The 23,294-nt window shown below is 39.9% G+C and overlaps 2 protein-coding genes and 1 long non-coding RNA gene across 3 annotated transcripts in view; 2 read left to right on the forward strand and 1 right to left on the reverse strand.

Annotated features, from left to right (window-relative positions):
• The window catches only part of UGP2 (UDP-glucose pyrophosphorylase 2), a 28,480-nt gene extending 15,821 nt beyond the window's left edge, over positions 1-12,659 (forward strand). The window contains exons 5-10 of the mRNA XM_079969927.1: positions 1,224-1,357; positions 3,461-3,758; positions 4,422-4,619; positions 5,488-5,730; positions 10,319-10,423; positions 11,739-12,659. Of these exons, the coding sequence (XP_079826053.1) occupies positions 1,224-1,357; positions 3,461-3,758; positions 4,422-4,619; positions 5,488-5,730; positions 10,319-10,423; positions 11,739-11,846 (1,086 nt within the window). The 3' untranslated portion in view covers positions 11,847-12,659. The remainder of the gene's footprint in view (positions 1-1,223; positions 1,358-3,460; positions 3,759-4,421; positions 4,620-5,487; positions 5,731-10,318; positions 10,424-11,738) is intronic.
• Positions 12,660-12,739: 80 nt separating this feature from the next.
• VPS54 (VPS54 subunit of GARP complex) overlaps positions 12,740-23,294 on the reverse strand; it is a 51,277-nt gene continuing 40,722 nt past the window's right edge. Inside the window, exons 17-23 of the mRNA XM_079969746.1 lie at positions 23,091-23,196; positions 21,940-22,027; positions 21,432-21,553; positions 18,506-18,586; positions 17,131-17,238; positions 14,653-14,747; positions 12,740-13,909 (exon numbers count right to left, since the gene is read on the reverse strand). Coding sequence (XP_079825872.1) covers positions 13,804-13,909; positions 14,653-14,747; positions 17,131-17,238; positions 18,506-18,586; positions 21,432-21,553; positions 21,940-22,027; positions 23,091-23,196 — 706 coding nt within the window. The 3' untranslated portion in view covers positions 12,740-13,803. The remainder of the gene's footprint in view (positions 13,910-14,652; positions 14,748-17,130; positions 17,239-18,505; positions 18,587-21,431; positions 21,554-21,939; positions 22,028-23,090; positions 23,197-23,294) is intronic.
• LOC307212730 lies at positions 13,916-14,473 on the forward strand. The gene is made up of 2 exons (XR_013837151.1): positions 13,916-14,046; positions 14,130-14,473. It is a non-coding gene; the product is annotated as an uncharacterized lncRNA (long non-coding RNA).

A 23,294-nucleotide genomic window follows, 5' to 3' on the forward strand; every position in this document is an offset into this window, starting at 1 on the left:
TTCACCTGCCAGCAGAAGGCCAACCATGAGGGAGCCAATCTAGCTTCTCCAGGGAGGGAGTTCCAGAGTCTGGGAGCAGCCACTGAAAAGGACCTCTCCTGTGTGCCCACCAAGCATGCCTGTGCGGGTGCTGGGACCATTAGAAGGGCTTCCCTCCAAGATCTCAAAACCTGGACAGATTTGTATGAGGGAATACAGTATTTCAGATAGCCTGGCCCTAAGATAGATAATAACCAGACCTTTGGATTGTGTTCAGAAACAGTCTAACCGCCCCCCCCCAATAACAATATAATACTGAAATCACACTAAAATATTGACATAGTTACTAGTTAGACAGATGCCTAGCAAAAATTAATAAGCAGCCCATCAAATACTACCAAATGCCTGAATTGAGGCTGAAAAGATGATACGGTCTGTGCCAGGTGGCCCTTATTAAATTAGTTTCTAGTATTCATGGAGTAGGGGACTAGGATATACCCAGGGCTGGAAGTCAAGGGAACTCAGTTCCAGTACCTCTCAGTTGGGCGCCATTGCCATTATAAGAGCAGAAAGGAGGCATTTATGGTGAGTTCCAGCATCTCTTTTTCTAGAAAAATAGCAATGGCTATACCTTCCCGTGTGCTATAACTATTGTATCTATTTTACTGCTTATGTAAATAATGAAACTGTGTGACACACTTTTTAGATTGATTTCAGCTGTATTGAAATTGTGTGTGGCAGTGGATTGATGTGAAAGTATTTAGCTGGTTAGAGTTACAACATTCTCAATGCTAGCTTAAGCATTTTATAAGCTCCTGCAGAAACTTTGTTTTTATTTCTACCATTTGTATGGAAAGCTGGGGAGACTTTACATTTATTGAAAATAAGATTTAAAAGGTGGATATTTCAATTTCCTTTGAAAGGTATTTATTTCTCTGTCTCAAGCTGGGCAACAAACTGTGGCTGTTATGTGTCACAGTTTTCCCTATAGTTATTCTCTTGGGTGGTGACGGCGGCATTGTGTGTGTGTGTGTGTGTGCGCGTGCGTGTGTGTGTGTGTGTGTTTTAAGCAGTTCAGTAGGAATCTATTCTGCTAATTTCTTCTGACTTCTGTCCATTGGAACTAAGAATGTATTCTTTGATCATGGTCCTTGAGTAAAGGATGATACAGAGAGTTATTTTAAGATGGCAAAATTAATATAATAATCCAGTAGTCCTTTCTAAATGTTTTTATTTCTTTACAGCATCTAAATAAAACCTACAATACAGATGTTCCTCTGGTTCTAATGAACTCATTCAACACTGATGAAGACACAAAAAAAATCTTGCAAAAGTACAGCCACAGCCGTGTGAAAATCTACACTTTCAATCAAAGCAGGTATTGACGGCACTTGGTTTTAGGTCATAAAAGCTACATGAGTAGATGCAGGAAAGGCATACTCTGTATATCCATTATATCTTAACCCCTCCCAATTTACTTCCATTTGGGCAATTTGAAACAACTGCTTGAGGTCATTCTCTTCCCTTACCTCTTCCCCTGTATTCTTGCAATGTTGTGGGAACTGGCATCACTTTTCACCATGTAGCTTGACCATCCCTCTACAGTGTTAGAGGCATTTTTAAGCAGCCCTTGCCCCCCCCCATATGTTGATTTTAAATTGTCCTTTGAGATTAAAGGGCATCAAATTCAGAAATACACACTTTTTCTGTGAGCAGAAAGTCATAGCCACATGTAGTATAACTTAAGTTGTAGCTGATGTTTGGAGTTAATTTACTTAATTTATTTAAAGAATTTAAAAACCCACTCTTCAGCAAGATAAAAGAAAGAAAGAAGATAAAAGATACTCTTCAGCAAGATAAAAGAAAGAAAGCTTTCAGAACAGCTTATAGGTCACTACAAACATATCTCAGCCATTAGGCTTGCAATCTAAAAGTGCAAAAAGAAAAGAAAAAAGAATTGGAAGAGAGGAGGAAATAAGCTAACTCAGATACAACTTCTTGGTTAAAAGTTCTTCTAATGACCAGCTGGGGTGAAAGAATTAGATGAGAGGAGGAGCAAAAAGAGTATTTTGGGCTTTTGTTTTTTAGGGGTTTTTGTTGGTGGGGGTATTAATTTTGTATATTAATTTTATATGTTCATGTGGAAATTGTTTTAATTTGGGTGTGTGTTTTTTATTTATTGTTTATTCCTACTTTTGTTATGTTTGTAATTATTTTTTCCTGCATATTGTAAGCTGTGTTGAGCATGGTTTAAAGGCGGCATACAAATGAAATTATGTATGTATGTCTACAGCTGTGCTGACAGAATTGGGGTTTAGACCCCGTTTTGGCACAGAAACCGCTTTGGTCGCCCTGTATGATGACCTCTGGCGGGAGAGAGACAGAGGAAATGTGTCCCTGTTAATTCTCCTCAACCTCTCAGTGGCTTTTGATACCATCGACTATGGTACCCTTCTGGAGCAACTGTCTGAGTAAGAGGTGGGTGGTTTCAGGTGGTTCCAGTTCTACTTGGATTGTTGTTCCCAGAGGGTGTCACTTGGGGAGTGCTTTTCAGCCATGTGGAGTTCTGCAGGGCTCAATCCTATCCCCTATGCTGTTCAACATCTACATGAAATCGCTGGGTGGGGTTATCCAGAAGTTGGGAGTATGTTGTCAGCAATATGCTGATGACACTCAGCTCTACTTCTCCTTTACATCTGCATGTGAGGCAATGGAAGTGCTGGACTGGTGTCTTGCCTTGATAATGGACTGGATGAGAGCCAACAAACTGAAGCTCAATCCAGATAAGACTGAGACCCTGTTAGTGGGTGGTTCCCTAGACAATCCTCTGAAGGAGCAGGTTCATAGCTTGGGGGTACTCCTGGATTCTTTGCTGTCACTTGGGGCTCAAGTGTTCTCAGTGGCGTAGAGTGCTTCTGCTGGTGGCCCAGCTACGGCCCTGTCTGGACAGGGATAGCCTAACGACTGTTGTCTATGCTCTGGTAACCTCAGGGTAGGTTACGGTAATGCGTTATACATAGGGCTACCTCTGAAGACCGTTTGCCGAATGTTTCAGAAGCTGAACGCCAAAAACCCAGAATGCTTCTGTTTTTGAATGCGCCTTGGAAGTCGAACAACATCTGAGGCGCATTTCTCAATTTTCCACATTGAACTTGCTGACAGCCCTTTGATCCTCGGTTTTTGAATGTTTCGGAAGTCGAATGGACTTCTAGAACGGATTACGTTTGAAAATTGAGGTTCCACTCTGTGTGTGTGTGTGTGTGCGCGCGCGCAATTGCACTACATTCCTTCTTTCTTCTGCTGTAGCCTGATATAGTGGCTGCTGCAAAGTGGTTGAGCTGGCAGTGGCCCCTCTATCCTCTGCTACCCCAAGTTCCCTTGTAGGTCATAAATATTTTGTAAAACTGTCCATTATCTCCCTTCCATACTTCAACTGCTCTCCAGCCCATGTTGGTGTCTTAAAGGGTATTTTCTTTTACAGGTACCCACGGATTAATAAAGAGTCTTTACTACCAGTAGCAAAAGATGTGTCCTATTCAGGAGAGAATACAGAGGCATGGTATCCCCCAGGCCATGGGGACATCTATGCAAGTTTCTATAATTCTGGATTGCTAGATAATTTTATTGGTGAGGGAAAGGAGTATATTTTTGTGTCCAACATAGATAACCTTGGTGCCACTGTTGATCTCTACATCCTTAACCACCTCATGAATTCACCAAATGGAAAACGGTGTGAATTTGTCATGGAGGTCACCAATAAAACGAGGGCAGATGTTAAGGTAAATACAAATACTTATTTCAGAACTTTGTCTCTGTCATTGTAAGTCACATACCAAGGACTGAAATGACTGGAGAATGTAATAATTGATACAACAAACTGGACCCATAGAAGTGTTACTTCCCCACTAGCCGATGAAATCCTGAATCTGATCCCAAGATTTGTAGTGCGCTGCAGAATGAAAGCAAGTAGTATTCTAACGGGGGATAGACTCTAACTTTTTTCTATTTATGACCTACCTATTTTAATTTCTTTTTAGAATTTGTCTCCTTTGGCTGTGTCAAGACACTAACAATTTCAAAACAATTAAAATGCAAGCAAAAACAAGATCCATTATTTATACTTTAAGTTATAGGTTACCTTAAACTATAACTTCATTGAACCATCTTTCTGTCAACAAAGTCACAATAGAAAAACCACTATTAAATGGCTGTTTTAATAAACAAGTAGAAAACTCTTGGTATGTCCAACTGTGTAATAGGTGGCATGGATGGAACTGGTGAAAACATTCTAGCTGAGTGCTGCCAAGATCACTTGTCTAATTTAAGCTAAAAACCAAAGGCAAACAGGTCACAGTTAGTTTTAGCAAGGTAAATTTGCTTTTTTATGTTTGCTTGTGCCCACATAAAATTCCATTTCACATATATTTGCTCTGTTTTTCCAGGGTGGTACGCTCACACAATATGAGAACAAACTGAGACTAGTGGAAATAGCTCAGGTGCCAAAACCACATGTAGATGAATTCAAGTCTGTTTCAAAATTCAAAATATTCAACACAAACAACCTATGGATTTCACTCTCTGCAATTAAACGGCTACAGGAGCAGAATGCTATTGATATGGAAATTATTGTCAATCCAAAGGTAAGAATCTGAAAAGGTCAGAAACTGAAGGGACAAAACTGAAAAGAGAAGGTAGAAATGCCAATCTTGAAAACTTTGTGTCAAGTTTAGGAAATATTGGAAGCCTGATCCAAAATATATCCTTTTGGATTAAGTAATGGGAGAAGTATTTCAGAAAGTATTTATACTTCTCTTTATCACTTCTTCAGAAGTTTTGGATATAAAAAGCTTTGGATATTACAGGAATATATCCAAATTAAATTGGAAAATATAATGTAATTATTATGTATCGATTTTGGTTTTAAGGATCAAGAACTGGCAATTAATGTAAATAAATAAATGGACTAACATATATTTTTATTGTGACTTATTTGTATTGTATTGTTATAAGATGTGTAAACTTTGTTGTATATTTAGTTGTTCCTTCAGCTTGTAAACCACCGTGTGCCTAGCAGTATAGAAAGGCAGTACACAAATTAAAAGGGATTATGATTTTTATCACCAGCCAAGTCCTTAAAGGTCCTCTCTTTCATGTCAGGCGACTTAGGAGACCAAATAAACCTTAACAAGAGGTATTAGGATGAAGTGCTAGGGATCTCTTCCTCCCCTTATTTATACTTTTTGGATGGAGCGACTATTAGTTATATATCTTTAGGAGCCAGGTGAAAGCTTCTCCCAGGACTTTGGCTACTTAAACAGCCTGGCCTTTTAAACTGGGGGGGGGGTATTGTTTTTGTTTGTTGCGGTGGTATGTGTTTTTGTGTTTTATATTGTAAACCACTCTGTGATATTTAAAGAAATAACAGAAATTTTAATCATCATCATCATTGTTACCACTTCAGTTAACATTCTTGAACAGTTACTTAACTGATGAAGCTTTTTCTTCCAGACATTAGATGGTGGTTTAAATGTTATTCAGCTGGAGACTGCTGTTGGTGCTGCCATTAAAAGTTTTGAGAATTCTCTGGGAATAAATGTACCCCGTAGCAGATTTCTGCCTGTCAAGACCACGTCTGATCTTCTACTTGTGATGTCCAATCTATATAGCCTTAATGCTGGATCTTTAACAATGAGTGAGAAAAGGGAATTCCCTACTGTGCCCCTGGTCAAACTGGGAAGCTCTTTCACCAAGGTAAGCACAGCTCTTAAATGAGAGGAACAAGAAAAATGTTAATTGCAGATGATGGGTAAACAATTTTATCAAGCTGCTTCACATGGCTGACTAGAAGCCAATCTACAGTGGTGCCCCGCAAGACGAACGCCTCGCAAGACGGAAAACCTGCTAGACGAAAGGGTTTTCTGTTTTGGAGGCGCTTCGCAAAATGAATTTCCCTATGGGCTTGCTTCGCAAGACGAAAATGTCTTGCGAGTTCCTGCGGGGTTTTTTTCCTCCCCCCCCCCTTTTCCTAAGCCGCTAAGCCGCTTATCAGCTGATCCACTAAGCCGATAAGCCGCTAAAAGCCGTGCTAATCCGCTAAGCCGTCAATGGGCTTGCTTCGCAAGATGAAAAAACCGCTAGACGAAGAGACTCGCGGAACGGATTAATTTCGTCTTGCGAGGCACCACTGTAGTTGCGTTTCTGAATGCTGCCCTAAGAGTAAATTGAATGAACTGGAAATTTGGAGTGAGGTGCCTTCACTATGCTAATGACAATCAATTCTACTCTATTTCACTGGAGTCAGGTTAACCAGTAGACTTACTGAATTAGTGTTTGGGATCAGTAGCGGATTGGATGAGACACAGAAACCTGGAGTTCAATCTAAATAAGACAGATTCCATTGGTAGGTGGGTCAGCAAGATGGTTTCTGGATAGGGCTTCAATCCCCAAAAGGAGTAATTCTAGAGTCTGGGAGTCCTGATAGATCCATCATCATCACTGGAGGTCCAAGCAGCATCTGTGGCATGCAGTGCCTTTCACCAGCTAAGAATGAAGCACAGCTGAGATTCCTCCCAGAGAGAGCCCGGGACAATTATCCATGCTCTGATCGCTTCTAGAATGGGTTGCTAGTATTTGTTTTATAGAGAACTGCCTTTTGAATATTTCCCAGCAATTCCAATTTATTCCAAAACACAGCTGTTAAGTTACTAATTGTGACCAGCTGTATAGAGTATATCTTATCAGTATTTAAATAGGCACAGTTACAGATAGGTAGCCGTGTTGGTCTGCCATAGTCAAAACAAAATAAAAAAATTCCTTCCAGTAGCACCTTAAAGACCAACTAAGTTAGTTCTTGGTATGAGCTTTCGTGTGCATGCACACTTCTTCAGATACACTGAAACAGAAGTCACCAGACCCTTCTATATAGTGAGAAGGTGGGGAGGGGTATTACTCAGAAGGGTGGTGGGAATGGGTGATTGGCAGATAGCTGTGATGAGCCTGTTGACGACTCTTAACGACTGCAATAGGTCTTACAGGAAAAAGCAAGGGGTGAGAAGATGAAAAATGGCTTTGTCATGTATAATGAGATAAGAATCCAATGTCTTTGTTCAGACCAGGTCTCTCCATGGTTTTAAGTTTGGTAATAAGTTGCAGTTCAGCAGCTTCTCTTTCCAGTCTATTTCTGAAATTCCTTTGTAATAGAACAGCTACTTTGAGATCTTGTATAGAATGTCCTGGGAGATTGAAGTGTTCTCCTACTGGTTTCTCTGTCTTGTGGTTCCTGATGTCGGATTTATGTCCATTTATTCTTTGGCGTAAGGTTTGGCCTGTTTGTCCAATATAGAGAGCTGAAGGACACTGTTGGCATTTGATGGCATACACAATGTTAGACGATGAGCAATTAAATAGTCCCGAGATGGTATGTGTGATGTTGTTGGGGCCAGTAATGGTGTTGTCTGGGTGTATGTGGCAGCAAAGTTGGCATCTGGGTTTATTGCAGGCTCTGGTGCCAGTGTCCGTGTTAAGTCTGGTTGTAGTATTATTGTGGGTTAGGAGTTGTTTAAGATTGGGTGGCTGTCTGTAGGCAATGAAAGGTCTTCCAGAGCTTGAGAAAGAGAACTGTCATTGTCCAGGAGAGGTTGTAGATCTCTGATGATGCGTTGTACTGTTTTAACTTGGGAGCTGTATGTGATGACTAGAGGTGTTCTGTTATTTTCTTTTTTGGGTCTGTCTTGCAGCAAGTTCTCTCTGGGTATCAGTCTGGCTCTGTTGATCTGTTGTCTAACTTCATCTGCTGGGTATTTTAGTTCTAAAAAGGTTTGCTGTAGATCTCTTAGGTGAGAGTCTGTCTGTAGAATTGGAACAGATGCGGCTGTAACAGTTTTGCATGTCTGTTTTCATGTAACAGTTTTTTGCATGTAACAGTTTTGCATGTCTGTTTTCAGGTACAATTGAAAGTGTTAGGTATTACTTATAAAGCACTAAATGGCTTGGTGGATGGCTGCCTGAACAACTAGTATCTACCACTGCTTGCTTGAACCCTTCTATCTCCCCTGGTGAGCCCACTTCTACCAATAGGTCCTTTAATCTCAGATGGTGACTTGCATTTGTGTGTGGCATATCCTCTTCACATACATGCTTATCTGATGCCTAACTGGATGGTTTTTTAGTGCCAGGAGACGACTTATTGTTTCCCTAGGGCTAGGCACACTAGCTTGTAGAATAGCTCCTTTTAATTGTTTATAGCTTGGCAGTAAAACATTGACCATCTTTGCATGTAGTGGTGGACCAAGCTGTATGGTTTTATTTTTAAATTATTTTCATTTTTCAATTTGACAATAATAATAATCAATTACATTTACATACCTACCTGTTTTGACTTCCATCTTCCCCTTCCTTGGTTTCTTATAAAAACATTTCCAAAACTGCATCTCCTCCTCCTTAATTCCTTTTGTTTCTCTCTATATTTCTTCCAAAGTCACCTTTTAATTGCTTGATTTTAAATTAATCCTGCTGGTGTGCTTGTTTACAATATTTTTTAAGATGATCCACATATCTCCCCCATTCTTTCTTCTTGATTTCTTACTCTTCCCGTAAATTTTGCCATTCTTTATTTAACTTTGCTTGCCATTCTTCCTTTGTTGGGACAGTGTCCTCTTTCCATCTCTCTGCAAAGAGCATCCTAGCGGCTGTGGTTGCATACATAAGCCATTTTGCTTGGTCTTTCAGTATATCCTGCCCTAGTATCCCTTAAAGAAAGGCTTCTGGTTTTTTAATAGAAGTTACCTTCAACATTTTTTTCAATTCATTATAAATAATTTCCCAGAAGTCTTATGCTATCTTACAAGACCACCATCTATGATAGAATGTGCCCTTTTCCTATTTACATTTCCAGCATGTGTCTAATTTTGACTTATACATTCTTGCTGATTTACTGGGTGTTAAGTACTATCTATACATCATTTTCATATAATTTTCTTTCAATGTATAACATGCTGTAAATTTCAAATCCATATTTCATAACCTTTCCCATGCTTCCATTTCTGTATTATAACTAAAATCCCTTGCCCAGTGTACTGGTTTCACCTGTTCGTCTTTTGTTTCCCACCCCAAAAGAAGCTTATATATCTTAGATAATAGGAAACAAAGAAAATGTGTTAAGTCTCTTTCTAATTGAGAGGTTTGATTTAAAAAGCCATTCTTTTTATCTAAGCTGTGTGGTTTGTTTTAGCCAGATCTGCCTTCTCTAGATGGCGTGCCGTAGAGTAGCTCTGTGTTATCTGATGTCTTTACCACTGTTGCTGGCAGAGTAGCTCAAATTGGGAATACTAGGCTCAGTTAACTTCAGCAGAACTAGATGTACTTAAATGAAAGTGGCACAGTTCAATTGGTTTGTGGATTTCTTTGAAAATCTTGAAACTGGAAAATCTTGACCCTTACTAGAAAATCCCTCGGGCAACAGGTGATATTCTTGACTTCCTTCACATCAGCATTTGACCAGAAAACCTACTATGGTAGGTATTCAAGGGCAAATTGAAGCAGGTTGATGTGCCTTGTTTTCACATTATTTTTAAACTGCTTTTGTCGTCAGAACTCTTATAGTTCAGTTCAGTTTTCCATTGTTAACCCAGATCCAAGTCAGGTGTGTTGATCCATCAAATTGGCATGAGCAAGCTCCCATTTGCTCTATCCTGGGTGTGAACATTGCAACCCCAGCTTTTTCAAGTAACCATCTCTTAAAGCTATGAGTAAAGGTAAAGGTAAAGGTACCCCTGCCCGTACGGGCCAGTCTTGACAGACTCTGGGGTTGTGCGCCCATCTTACTTAAGAGGCCAGGGGCCAGCGCTGTCCGGAGACACTTCCGGGTCACGTGGCCAGTGTGACATCGCTGCTCTGGCGAGCCAGAGCCGCACACGGAAACGCCGTTTACCTTCCCGCTGGTAAGCGGTCCCTATTTATCTACTTGCACCCGGAGGTGCTTTCGAACTGCTAGGTTGGCAGGCGCCTACCTTTATTTCCAGAGGGATAACAATGATGCCTACCAGAAACCTTTAAACTTAGATGAATTTAGAAAATGACTGCTGCCCCCATGACTGCAATTCCCTGTCCATTAATCGCTTCCATTTTGCATGAAACTATAGGAAAATAATAATTGCCTTTAGTTAAAGGGGTGAGGAAAAAAAAGAAAGTTATAAAATTCCATGATAAACAACTAAATAAGCATAGTTCTAGGTAGGCCATGTAGTTGTTTACTTTTCAAATAATTCCCAGACAAATCTTTCATGATGACACTTATATGGGGACCTGGGGCATCATTCTGTAATGTCTGCTTTTTGAAAAGGTTCAAGATTACCTGAAGAGGTTTGAAAGTATACCAGATATGCTAGAACTGGATCATCTGACTGTTTCAGGCGATGTCACATTTGGCAAAAATGTTGCATTAAAGGTAGGTCATACAATTTTCTGTATACAAATTGCCTTTGTGTTTTGATAACATGTAGAAATTGTTGATCTGTCAACCTCCCTTAAGATTAAATATACAAATATTCATCTTTTCATTGGATGTAGAACATGTAATATGTGAAAGAAAGTATATATTTGCCTTCAAGAAATTTATTGAAAACCATTTGTTTCCCAGTGTGTGTACCCAAAATAAGAATCACACTACATCTGAAAATATAGGGATAAATCTCTGTAAGAGAAATGACATGTGGCATCTCTAATGGCCAAACTCAACCAGGGACCACTCATTTAATTAGAAATAGTGTGGATGGCTTTTTAAAAGTTGTAAAAGGGGCCTGATCTGGATTGGGACTCTGGCATGGGGGGCTTTGACCATATGCCCCAGCTGTAGTTTCATTTCAGATTGTGTCTCTCATGCCTGCTATTGGCACTGGAAGAAAAGCTCCCATTGGTGGTAACAGAAGCTTTTCTTCCTATGTACAGTGGTACCTCAGGCTAAGTACTTAATTTGTTCTGGAGGTCCGTACTTTACCTGAAACTGTTCTTAACCTGAAGCACCACTTTAGCTAATGGGGTCTCCTGCCACCGCCAGAGCCCAATTTCTGTTCTTATCCTGAAGCAAAGTTCTTAACCTGAAGCACTTTTTCTAGGTTAGCGGAGTGTGTAACCTGAAGCATATGTAACCCGAGGTACCATCGTAGATGGAGTGCCCTGTGCTTTCTATCTGGACTGGAACCACAGCTAGGGGCAAAAGTGTCCCATGCCAGGAACCAAATATTGAGTTTTAAAAAGGTTTTTGATTGCTAATTGCAAGGTGTCACATATACTGCCTTGAAACATGGACATTTCATTAGGTTGCCATTGCTTAATAGTCTTGATACCTTCTCAGTTTGACCTCAGGTGAACTGACCTGAGTTAACACTGAGCTTTTAATCAGTTTTGATTTCAAAAATTAATTGTGCATTATTTGAAGCCTTTCCTTGTCAGTCCTGAACTTGCTGCCAACTTCTAAGTTCTAGCATATTTTACATCTCTATTAAATATGACTAAGTTGCATAATGTATGTAAACTAAGTTTTACAAATTTCTGTAGCTAAATATTTACGATGTATTTATTTTATACCAGCCATACAAGTTTGGCATGAATCACTGTATGAAATGTATTAGAATTAATTCAAAACAGTTACCCAAAGCTGAGTTAAGAAAATCTAATTAAAGAGTTCAAGTCCAAGCAGAACACTCTTCCTTAATAAAAAAAAATGTATCTGAATTTTTTTCCCTTTTTCTTTTATTATGTAGGGAACCGTCATCATCATTGCAAACCATGGTGACAGGATAGATATCCCACCAGGAGCTGTATTGGAGAACAAAATAGTCTCTGGAAATCTTCGGATCCTTGATCACTGATCCAATAAGTGAACTAATAGAGATGTTGGTAATATTTCCTAGTTTCACAAGTGGAAGAACCCATAGGCATTAGATTTGTACACAGAAGGTCTCTATACTTAGCTATCCACTCACTGTACCAACAGTATTATTTCTAAGTAATTTTTCTGTACTTTCTTAACTGAAAGAATATTTAAGATGCAGATCTTTAAATGAATATATAATTCAGCTAATATAATCTAAAGTGCAATATTGTTTGTCTTAAGAAAAGGCAGACATCTCTTGTGTAAGATGTTTTAAGATGCTGATGTTCAATGAGTTTTGAATGGCTTGTAACTGAAAAAGCTGTGAAATATGCTGTTAACTATTAAGTGCAACCACCTTATAAAACATAAATGGCACCCATGATAAAACACTTAGATGATTTATTAATATGGCACATAAGCTGTTTAAAATGTCTAGTACTTAACTGTTAACATTGTCTTCCTTCCTACAGTTAATACCTTCAAGCTATAGTACCATCACAGCAACGATAGCATTGCTCAGTTACCTCACTTTTATCCTTCTCTAAAGCTGGAGTTATTGCTCTCTGTTTACCCAAAGAAGAGACACCTTAGAATGTTACTCAGTTACTGTCACCCCTCATCTTCTAGCTTCTCTTACTTTTTAGCTATTACTTCTTAAGAAATCCTAAATGTACTTCTAAATATGGGAAAATATCACCACCTCAGTGTACTTTATGTTCTTAGAATTAAATCATGTTTTGCTTGTTACAAATGTGGAAACAAATTCCACATCTGGAAGGTACGGAAATAAATAACATCAAGCCCCCTGTCTGAATTTTCTTTTTTGTTGTTAACAAAATCTGGCATTGTGCTTACCCTATTCTTAAAGAAGTTGCTCTCTTAAACAGCTCATTTTTACAACTTTATTTGATTGACAATGACTTCTGCTAATGTTAACAGATAGGCATGCCTGTCTGAAGAAATCACAGGCACACAAACATGGTAGACTATCATTGTACATAATCATCACAAGAGTAGGCACTCACTGGGTTTAGGTAAAAATGCTGTGAGGTGAAATACACAGGCACTTCATTACTTAAGAGAGGCAGGTACCAGCCTGAAAGGTAGCATTAGAAAAAGTATTCATAAATTAGTCATGCCTCATCTCCTGCTGCACTTAAGTGTGTAGTCAGAACTACACTTAACATTTTAAATAGAGTGGGCAGGTGGGAAAGGAAGTAAATAAACTACATGGAAGTTGGCAAATTAGAAATCCATGGAAGGGGTTCTTAAAAGAAGTGTTCAAAAAATTAACACAACACCTCCCCCCCCCCAAATAGTTTGACAAGCTTACTGGCTATGATAAGCTATCTTATTAACATGCCCTTATACTCAGAATAAGTTGCAGGGCTTTACTTTCAAGAGCTGGGAAACATTTAAAATGTCATCTTCTGGTGGGAGTATGAAGATCATTTATAGAAATACTTTGGAACAGGATGCACCCTAACAAATCCAAATCTACGCAGATAAGACTTTATAGAAACATCTGTAAAAAAATAATTTAACAGTAAAGTTTTATACCGAAAACATTTTCTATAATTCAACAGCAAGAATTTTCAAACTACCATCATTAAATAAAGGTGAGACACCATGTGAATTTCATTGCACTAGAGGAAATGCAAAGCATCTTTTTAATATAAAGATTTACAGAGCACTCTCTAGAAAACTACAGCTGTGTTACAGCTATATATTCTTTTGGATTTGGTCCAAAGAAACCTGAGCCTCGTTCCAGAAAGAATGAAGAAATTGCACAGAGAACTGATCACTTTTCTTGCAAAAGAACTATCAAAGTCATTCCCATAGTTGGTTTTCACCACATCACAAGGGAACTTCCTCTTCTATGTTCCAATAATTCATCTTCTACAAAGAAGAAACCATCCCATGCCAAGAGGCAATTCTGCTCTGCTGGACTATCACCTCTTCTGTTCCCAGATTTCAGCCATGTTCAAGTCTAGGGTTTGAAGCCCTTTCAAAGCTTGGAGATTTCCAGTGTAAAAAGCAACATCTGCTGTAACCAATCTGAAACAGAAATGAACACATTGAGGAGACAAAAGGGCTGGATCTATAGGCAAGAATTTTAGATCTTGTTTCCAGCTAAGTGTTGTGCACTTGGTCTTGTGTGCTAAGCCTGATCTATTTTGCTTTGTACTGTATTTGTGTTGCATTTCAACACAAATACACGGTGGCCCAAAAGTAGGTATACTGCTTTAGAATCCATTTTCTTTGTACTTGACTCAAGTTTGCCGTCATCATTCACAATAATCCTTTTATCTGACTCCACTATTATTTCTAACTGCCAGCCTGAAATTTAACTGCAACTTTGTTGTGTGTCATCTATGTGTACCCAAATAATTTGTTGTGATGAATTTCATTGATTCAACTGTATACCTACTTTTGGGCCACCCTGTATAGTTAATACAGTTAGAAAATATCACCATCTACTATTAGTGTAAGGTAGTAGTAAAACTGTTTTTAATTCCTGAAGAGCTGTGATGTTCAAAATCACAAAATACTATGTTTTGTGTTTAATAATATAACTACATCAAATATGCATCCATTAAATTCCATATTCTCTTGCTAGAATTCTCTTTCTCAAAACGTTTATTATATTCTGGATCTCAACACTTGTGTTCTTTCCCATAGTGTTAGGTCCTTTTCTGTGCAGAGCCATTCAGCAGTATCAATCAAATGCTTAAAGGAGATAGACTGTATTTAGCAGCCTTACCCTTGAACTCCTATATAAAAAACCTTGTGTAACATACCCATTTTGAGGTCCTCCGTCATTGACTACATTTAAGTGGGCCAATTGCCTCTTCAAGTGAAGTTTGTAGCTTGCATTAATTCTTAAAAACAACATCTAGAGAACAATATAGAAGATGTTCCTTTTTAGAATATATAGTAAGAAGGTGAAAGGTTTTGTTCTCTTGAGGAGTGACTATGAAGAATACAGAAGACTCAACTTACGCCGAGGTTATGTTCTGGGGCTAGCGCGTAAAGCCAAAATTGTGTATAGTCAAAACACACTGGGTTCAGTGGTGGGTAGGATTGTCAAACTCTTATTTTCCCATATGTCTGCCCCCTTTCTGCCCCCTTATTTTTATTTTATTGCCAAGCATATGTGTACAAGTTAAATGCACTTAAGTTGTGAGTTGTACTCAGTTTCACATAAATACCCAACTTCGCATTTATGAGCCACTGTGCATTTTCGCCAGCACAGAAAATAATGAGCACTTCATAAATAATGGTTCCAGGCATTTTTGTTTTTTAAAAAAACAACCCTCCATACTTTCCCCTGGAACCATGCTTAAGTATGGCATATTTTTTCATAATGTCATCTCACATAACAACTCTGCATTAATGGACTGCGCCAAAGGTTAATAATATACAGTGGTGGTGTGAAGCTACTTATAGATGCTACAGTCCCACTTGGGGTGTGGCCATGGAGATATGGTTGTCAGTAGCTTTCACGTAGGGGCCATAATATTTAAACAAGTACCAAGAAATGGTTTACTTATTTTCTGATTCATGGGAATCTCCTTGCCCAAGCACACACAAACTTACAAGTAAAATTAATGAGACAATATCTGCAATTAATATTAACAATATCTGCAATTAATTAATTAACAATATCTGCAATCCATGGAGAGACCTGGTCTGAACAAAGACATTGGATTCTTATCTCATTATACATGACAAAGCCATTTTTCACCTTCTCGCCCCTTGCTTTTTCCTGTAAGACCTATTGCAGTCGTTAAGAGTCGTCAACAGGCTCATCACAGCTATCTGCCAATCACCCATTCCCACCACCCTTCTGAGTAATACCCCTCCCCACCTTCTCACTATATAGAAGGGTCTGGTGACTTCTGTTTCAGTGTATCTGAAGAAGTGTGCATGCACACGAAAGCTCATACCAAGAACTAACTTAGTTGGTCTTTAAGGTGCTACTGGAAGGAATTTTTTTATTTTGTTTTGACTATGGCAGACCAACACGGCTACCTATCTGTAACTGCAATTAAATAGTATGTGTTACTTGTTTTAAATAAAAAGAGTCCATTACTTCTCCCATCCTGCCATACTAGACCCGGTGGGTTTGGCACCCTCTAGCACTTGAGAGCAGGAATATACTTGCCTCTCAGGAACTTCTAACTAGCCCATTTCCAGAAGCAACCTCAGTCACTATTCCCACAGATGGCAGCAGACTACTGTGGGTTGCTGGCAAGCCAATACTGGGCACTGCTTGCAACTGGAACTTTCTTCCATCTTTGTGTGGATCCTGTAAACTTCTGATGGGTATTGGTAAGAGGACCCATGTGTGTGGGTTAACAAACAATAGGGAAATGGCTGGTGCCTGTTTTTAAAAACACGGGACTAGCACATAAAGAGCCCCAGTAGCAGAGTTTAAATCTGGCATCAAGCAGATTAAAGAAGCATAGGATTGGACTATTAAACCTTTTGATTCCATTCCTGCTGCTTGAGTCAACTGGTCCACTTCTACCCCACCCCATACAATGAAATAGACCACATTCTGAAGTTAGTTTTAAAATGCTTTACTTAAATCAAGTCACAGTCATGTAGCAACATTAAGAAATGAAGATAATTGTTTTTGGGATGATAAATACAGCAAAGGGAGCCTCAGACACATGAGGCAGAGAGCTATGTTGAGGCGTGTCTGCCTCCATGGTGTGCAGCATGAGAAAGAGGGAGAGAAGAACATCTCTCCCATCACTGATGCTACTCTATACTGTTAGGGTTGACTGCAGATCTCCCACAATTTCTTCCTTCTCTAACCTGGCAAAAAAACAAGAAGGAGGTCGCTTCTGGGAACGAGTTAGTTACAAGTTCCTAAGAGCTGAGGACATTCCTGCCTTTGAATGCTAGGGGGAACCAACCCACCTGGTTCAGCATGACAACACAGAAATACCTAGTGGACCATTTCCCCAAGGCTATTAAAAGACTCCATAATTGAAGGCTTTACTTGCAGCCATATTTCAAATGAGGTAAAGCTATTCCAATACTGATCTCTATTTTTTGGATATTTACTATTTATGTGTTTCATAAAATAAGGAATAATTTACTTATGCATAGCGTTTTAAGCCAAGATCTTAAATAACATGAGATGTGATCCTCCTTGTATGAGTAATCAGCAAGTGTAGACTTCATTTGCAGATGCCTCTTCAACTATTGGGAGCATATGTGACACTCCTACAGCAGAAATAAACACACCACTCAAAACGGTTCACCTGTGTCTGCTCCTCAGGAAGAAGGTCATATATTGCTTCATGCATCTTTGCCATCTGTTTACAAATATTCCTGAAGCAGGTGGAAGGAACAGGTGCTTTCACCTCATACTGTTAACAAAGACAGGGAATGTGTCACTAAAGTTGTTTTCTGGCTGCTACTTTAAAAAACACTGGAAATTCATGGGTTGCCAGTTCATTTCTGGGCCCAATCTAAGGTGCTTATGTTAGCATTTTAAGCTCAAATGATTCAGGCCCCAAATATCTGAAGGACCACCCCCTTCCCTACAGACCCTCTCAGGTGTCCAGATCAGCAGGGGATGCCTGCTTGGTAGTTTTGCTGTCCACAGAAACTTGGGGTGGTGGCCCAGGAAAAGGCATTCTCTGCAGTAGGCCCTGGTTTGTAGAACTATCTCCTCAAAGCTGTGTCTGGCAACTTCAACATGTAGTTTTCAGTGAATGCTGAAGGCACGCATCTTTACCTTGGTCTTTGACACCTGATAAATATCTTCTTAAGAGTTTCACCCTATTTTTGTGATTCTGGAGCCAGGTTCACCACAAGTAGATTGCTTTAAACTATTTTTAACATTGTATTTTAAATTAATGTATCCAACCCTGAGACCCTAGTCTCATCAGGAGTAATCTTTCTGCTGACTGGTTCAGTTTCTCATCCTCAACTATGATTTGCTATACAGATGATTTGTAATGTGCTAACATTCTGATCAGACAACTACCATAAAATATCTTATTTCCCAGCTGTTAAGAAAAACTGCCCCAAAGAACAGTACGGTATGTAAGTTTTCTGCAAATGCAAATACAATGAACAATAGAGATATGCACAATATAGTTACTTTATGTACATACAATATAGCTCAGCATGCAATGGGAGGGGCTGTTTGCACGGGGAGCTCACATGTACACCTCTGCACACGCAGAGTATGGGTTTGGAGTGGAACTGGATTTTTTTTTAAGAATGTGATACTTCATGTATAAAGGGAGGCACACCTGACCTTGCCTTGTGAGTTTGGGGTCCATATCTGGACATTTATTCTTTTATTTGTCACTGAACTACTAATGTAACAAGTTAGCAAAATACTGCACAAGGGACATCTTGGAGAAATTATCTGATAAAACTTAGAGGTATCCTCTATAATTCTCTGCTAAGAATAACAATACTAAAAATAAGACATTTCAAACCAGAAAATTATTAGAAAAATACCTTGCTAATGTAGTCAAAATACCTAAGCATACTGAACTGCTAAGAAACAATAAGCACCTGAACAAGGAAAGTATTGTCCATGTAGCCACTGAGTATTCTATACGAGCTGAAGAACTTAAACCTTTGTTAAGAAGCATGATTCTATCCACAAATATTTACCTTGGAGAGCAGCTTGTCAAATAAGCTATCCATTATGGCTACGAGCTTTGCTGAAATTTCAGCTATGTGGTCATGATAATCCTGAAAAGAATATAATATTTATTATTTATATTTATGCAAGAGTCTGTCCTAAAGAGCCTATCCAGAAGGCATGAAGAAAAACAAAGATGACTACAATGCATTTGCCGCTGCTGCTACATTTTTAATCAGTAATACTTACTTGTAAGGCGCCCACAAATGCTGGCTGACCAATTAGTTTAGTCTACATTTGTCGTCACTACCAACACCTGTGGCAGTTGCAAGTTTTGGGAAAAGTCAAGAGATTTCCCTGACTTGTGCAACAGTATGAAGGTGAGGAAAAGCAATTTTTTCCCTTCTGCATGGAAGAAATTAAATCTCTCTCAAGCCCATTACAGTTTCTTATCTTATCCAAATCTCCATGCAAATGAAACAAGACTTTGTCTTCCTCAATCCTTCTAGATCAGTGGTTCACAATTAGCTAATTACTGAGGACCCCCTATTTTTCTAAAGCCAAGCCACAGACCCCTACTTAGGAAAATTACCTGTGGTAGTTACCTGTGCAAAGCAATTATTTGAGGAAAATGTGGGGTAGCCTAGGGGATTTTAGCTTTACTAAAGGATTTTAGGTAAAATTTATGATATTACCAAAAACTGCCTATCACCAGACAGCAGAAAAAACGTGTCCCCACTACAACTGAATTTTTAAAAAGGAATTGTGTCCCTAACTTGTATGTTTTCTATATGCAGAAGGCTTTTTGTATGAGAGAGTATTCAAACATGCTATTCCTTACTTCTAATCTGAAATGGTACATTTTAGCAAAATTTCGCAGCATATGGTTCTGCTAACTAAGGGATCTTGCACCTTCAAGACATAGGTGAAGGCTTGGCCAGGGCTTGATAAGGTATTGGGGAAGACTGAGTGGAAAACCGCTGGAATGTTGATAGTAGCAGTAGTAGTAATTTATTACTGTTATTTAGTTCTCCTGTGCTCAACTCATTAATCTCTTTGAGCTCTTGGCTCCCTCCAGCTGGCACTGGTAGCAGAGGAACTCAGGAGCTGCAGCAGTTTCACCAGCGATCTACCACCGAGTGAAGCCACCATCCCACTCTGCCCTCACACCGACAGAGGCAGAAACAAGCTGCGTTGGCCAGGCACAATACAGCTTCTTCCTCCCTCCACTTCTTTAAACTGCTCGACGGAGGAGCACGCAGCTGCCCTTGCCTCAGCCAAGCAGTTTTACGGAGCCTCTGATTTGCCCTGGGCTCACATGAGCTGGTGGCAAGGTGGGGGCTCAATGAAACTGCTCCACTGAAAGGTGCACGGTTGCCGCTCCCCTCAGCCGTGCAGTTAATGGAGCTTCCAGCCCCCCTCTGGCTCATTCAGCTGGGGGACGAGAGGCCTCTTCCACCCCCAGCTGAGCATTTCAGCAAAGCCCCAATGCTCCTCGAATCAAACATAAGCCTGAGAGGCATCGGAACTCGCTCACTGTGTAGGGGTGGGCCATGTTTCTCAGCTGCTTCTTACTTCCCTAAAGTGGGAAGAAGCAGCCAAGATAAATTCCAGACATAGTAATATATCAGCATATATTTAAGGTAAAGGTAAAGGGACCCATGACCAATGAACAAAGGAAGATCCAGTCGTGACCAACTCTGGGGTTGCGGCGCTCATCTCGCTTTATTGGCCGAGGGAACCGGCGTACAGCTTCCAAGTCATGTGGCCAGCATGACTAAGCCACTTCTGGCAAAGCAGAACAGTGCACGGAGCATCGGAGCGGTACCTATTTATCTGCTTGCACTTTGACGTGCTTTCGAACTGCTAGGTTGGCAGGAGCAGGGACTGAGCAACGGGAGCTCACCCCGTCACGGGGATTTGAACCGCCAACCTTCTGATCGGCAAGTCCTAGGCTCTATTAGCTACTGATATATCACAATGTTGAAAAGAAAGTATTGCCCAGCCGTAGCACTAAACTAAATCATCAGAGGTTGAGCTGCTGTGGTAATCACAGTGGCAATTTGCTTAGCTATTTCCCCTGTTGGACTTCCAAGATGAGACATGAATCCCAAACTCATAAGGCAAGATTAACTGAAAACCGTAGTACATGCAGTGGGAGAGTCCTCTAAACTTGCTAGTTGTTGAAAGAAATTAGAAGTTCTTTTCAGTGAAAAAGTAGAGAGCAAGGGGGGAGGGATCCCTTACATTTTTAAAAAATGATAAGCATGTGAGCTGTTTGCACTCTCTTCCCCCCCTCCCTATGAAACTGTGTCAGAGGTTTTTGCCCAATCCCAGTTTACTTGCCATCCCCCAACTCTTTCACAAGTTTTTCCCCTCCCAGCAAGCAGGTGCTGGTTGTGAGCAGAGGCTGGATAACCCCTGGAAGGCTTTCACTGTGCAGTTAACAAGATAAGCAAGTCCCGGGCAGGGGACGGTGCCATGGACCCCCTGAGTGTGTTCCGCAGACCCCCAGGGGTCCCCAGGCCCCTAATTGGGAACCACTGTTCTAGATGCTTAAAAGACAGTTTTTTCCTCTCATGTACAATGGAGTATGGAAGATGGGAGTTTAGAGAAAGGAAGCAAGAGCAGGTGGGACTGCAGCACAAAGGGAATCTGTTGGAAGTTGCTGGAATTGGTATTATGGATGTGAACTTATTCAGAAGAAAAGGAAAAGGTTTATGAGATCCTATAGCATCTATTCCCAGCACTGTCAATGAACAAAGGCAGATGAGCAAATGGACATTCACATTGCACTGAGGTTATTACTATGCAACCATAGTAATGCACACCTCTAGGTTGGAACCACCAAAACGACTGCCCATGCAGGGAATGTAAAATGCATGCAGGTTTTTCTTACCTAATAACAACAATAGTAACAAGGTATTTCAATCCAGAAAATTATTAGAAAAATACCTTGGTAATGTGGTCAAAATGCCTAAGCATGCTGAACTGTTTGGGTTGCAGGCGAGCTTCAAAGTGAGCTCTGATAACAGGAATGTAGTGCACTATGAGCTGTAGGCAGCGTGATGAGAGGGCTGTGAAGACAGAGAAGAAAACAGAACAAAACAACACAGAAGAGCTATTACTATGTGATCTTTTCCTATGCAAACTGCAATAAAGAAAATATGCACAGCATTCAGCATGAGGAAATACTACTTTTATTTTAGAAATTCACCAACAGCATGTTGGCTTACTGTGCCAGTACACAAAAGTTAATCAGAAGGCAGCTCTTTTTCATGAACTGAATTTTAAAATATCTATTACATGCTAGCTCCTTCACATACTGTCCATAAAAGAATTTGCAATACAACCACATTACAACCACAAAAATATGTTCTGGAAAATATGCTTACTCAAAGTTTCTTTAGAAAATTGAAAAGGGAATTTACATGACCATAGAAAGTTTAAGCCAAATCCATACCTAAATTTTTTGTAGTTATTGTTTTCAAGCCAACCACTTGCAGGGCGCCTGCTCCAAGCACTAGCTGACAACTTCTTGAGTTGAAATACTGAGAAAGAGAGGAAGGTAAACAGTAACACAGTGGCTGATGGGAACTGGGAGTCATGTTGTAGTTATCTCATGATCTTATAGACAAATTCATGGAAGATAAGGCTAAGTTATGATAGCTGTTCACCATCTCAGCATCTGAGGTAGCATGTCTCCAAACACCGGTTGCTGGGGGGAAAGAGTGGGAGAGGAGAGGGCATGGTGAAAAACAGGTTGCTGCTTGACTGGAAAGTGCTTTAGTCTGACTCAGCTGGACTACGTCCCCCAGAGCCTCTGGAGAGGGTTCTAGGAGTGTGGAGGAGAGACGTGAGCTTGAAAAGCCTCTTTCCATGAACTGCCTCCTGTTGTTCTAACATTCTTAGTGCAGATTCTGTATTGTACAATGTGTGTGTGGGGGGGGGACACACTAGATGAACTCTGGGATCCCTTCCAACATTTATGATTCTCACTTCCTTTAAGACAATTACCAAGTTCTTAGTTTTTCTGAGACATGCAATGGCACAGTACTTATTTTATTCCAGCTAGATACTTGCAAAAATCAGCACCTTAGTGCTAAAAAAGAAACGAACAACTCTTCCAAGAAACTGAAAATACTGGCCTTTATCAGCAGCATTAAGTCAAATGGTCTTTCAAAGCACAAGGCAAGGCCTTTGAATTTGTTCAGTTATAGATTAAGTTATTCTTTGTTTTACTAATTTGTGGTTTAATCTCAGTGTCTGAAGCTGATCCAGCTGGCCGTTGAGTTAGGAGCAGCAGAAAAATTAATGATGACATTCAACAGGACGGAGGGAAGGCATATGGCTTAAATATCAAAGTCAACACTGGGAGTTGCTTTGCATCCCACAAGGTGAAAAAATGAACAGACGGCTCTCTTACAAACTTTGGTGTGCATCAAAAAGAGTTCAAAGTCCTACACAAGTTTTCTGATGTTAACAGTTAAGCTATTTCCCCCCACATTTTCCTTGACCATACCTATTTATTTTCATAAAGCCATTTCATAAAAATATATTTTAAAAAGTAAGGTACATCCCCTGCATTTTAGGAAAGATCTGAGGGAGCTGTACCTTTAGTAAATCAGACAGACGAGTGAGCATGTCAGTAGCTATTGAGGGGATGCTATCCACACACTGGCAGTATTCAAGGATGATTCTAATTAACAACAACACTGTCCTGCAAGACAAAGAATCAAACAGACACACTCAGACCATATGACAGTTGCAAGTCAACAAAACATCTTTAAAAACACACTTCAACCTTTTCCTTCTCAT

The sequence above is a fragment of the Podarcis cretensis genome (assembly GCF_951804945.1).
Source record: "Podarcis cretensis genome assembly, chromosome: 3".
Classification (NCBI taxonomy): domain Eukaryota; kingdom Metazoa; phylum Chordata; class Lepidosauria; order Squamata; family Lacertidae; genus Podarcis; species Podarcis cretensis.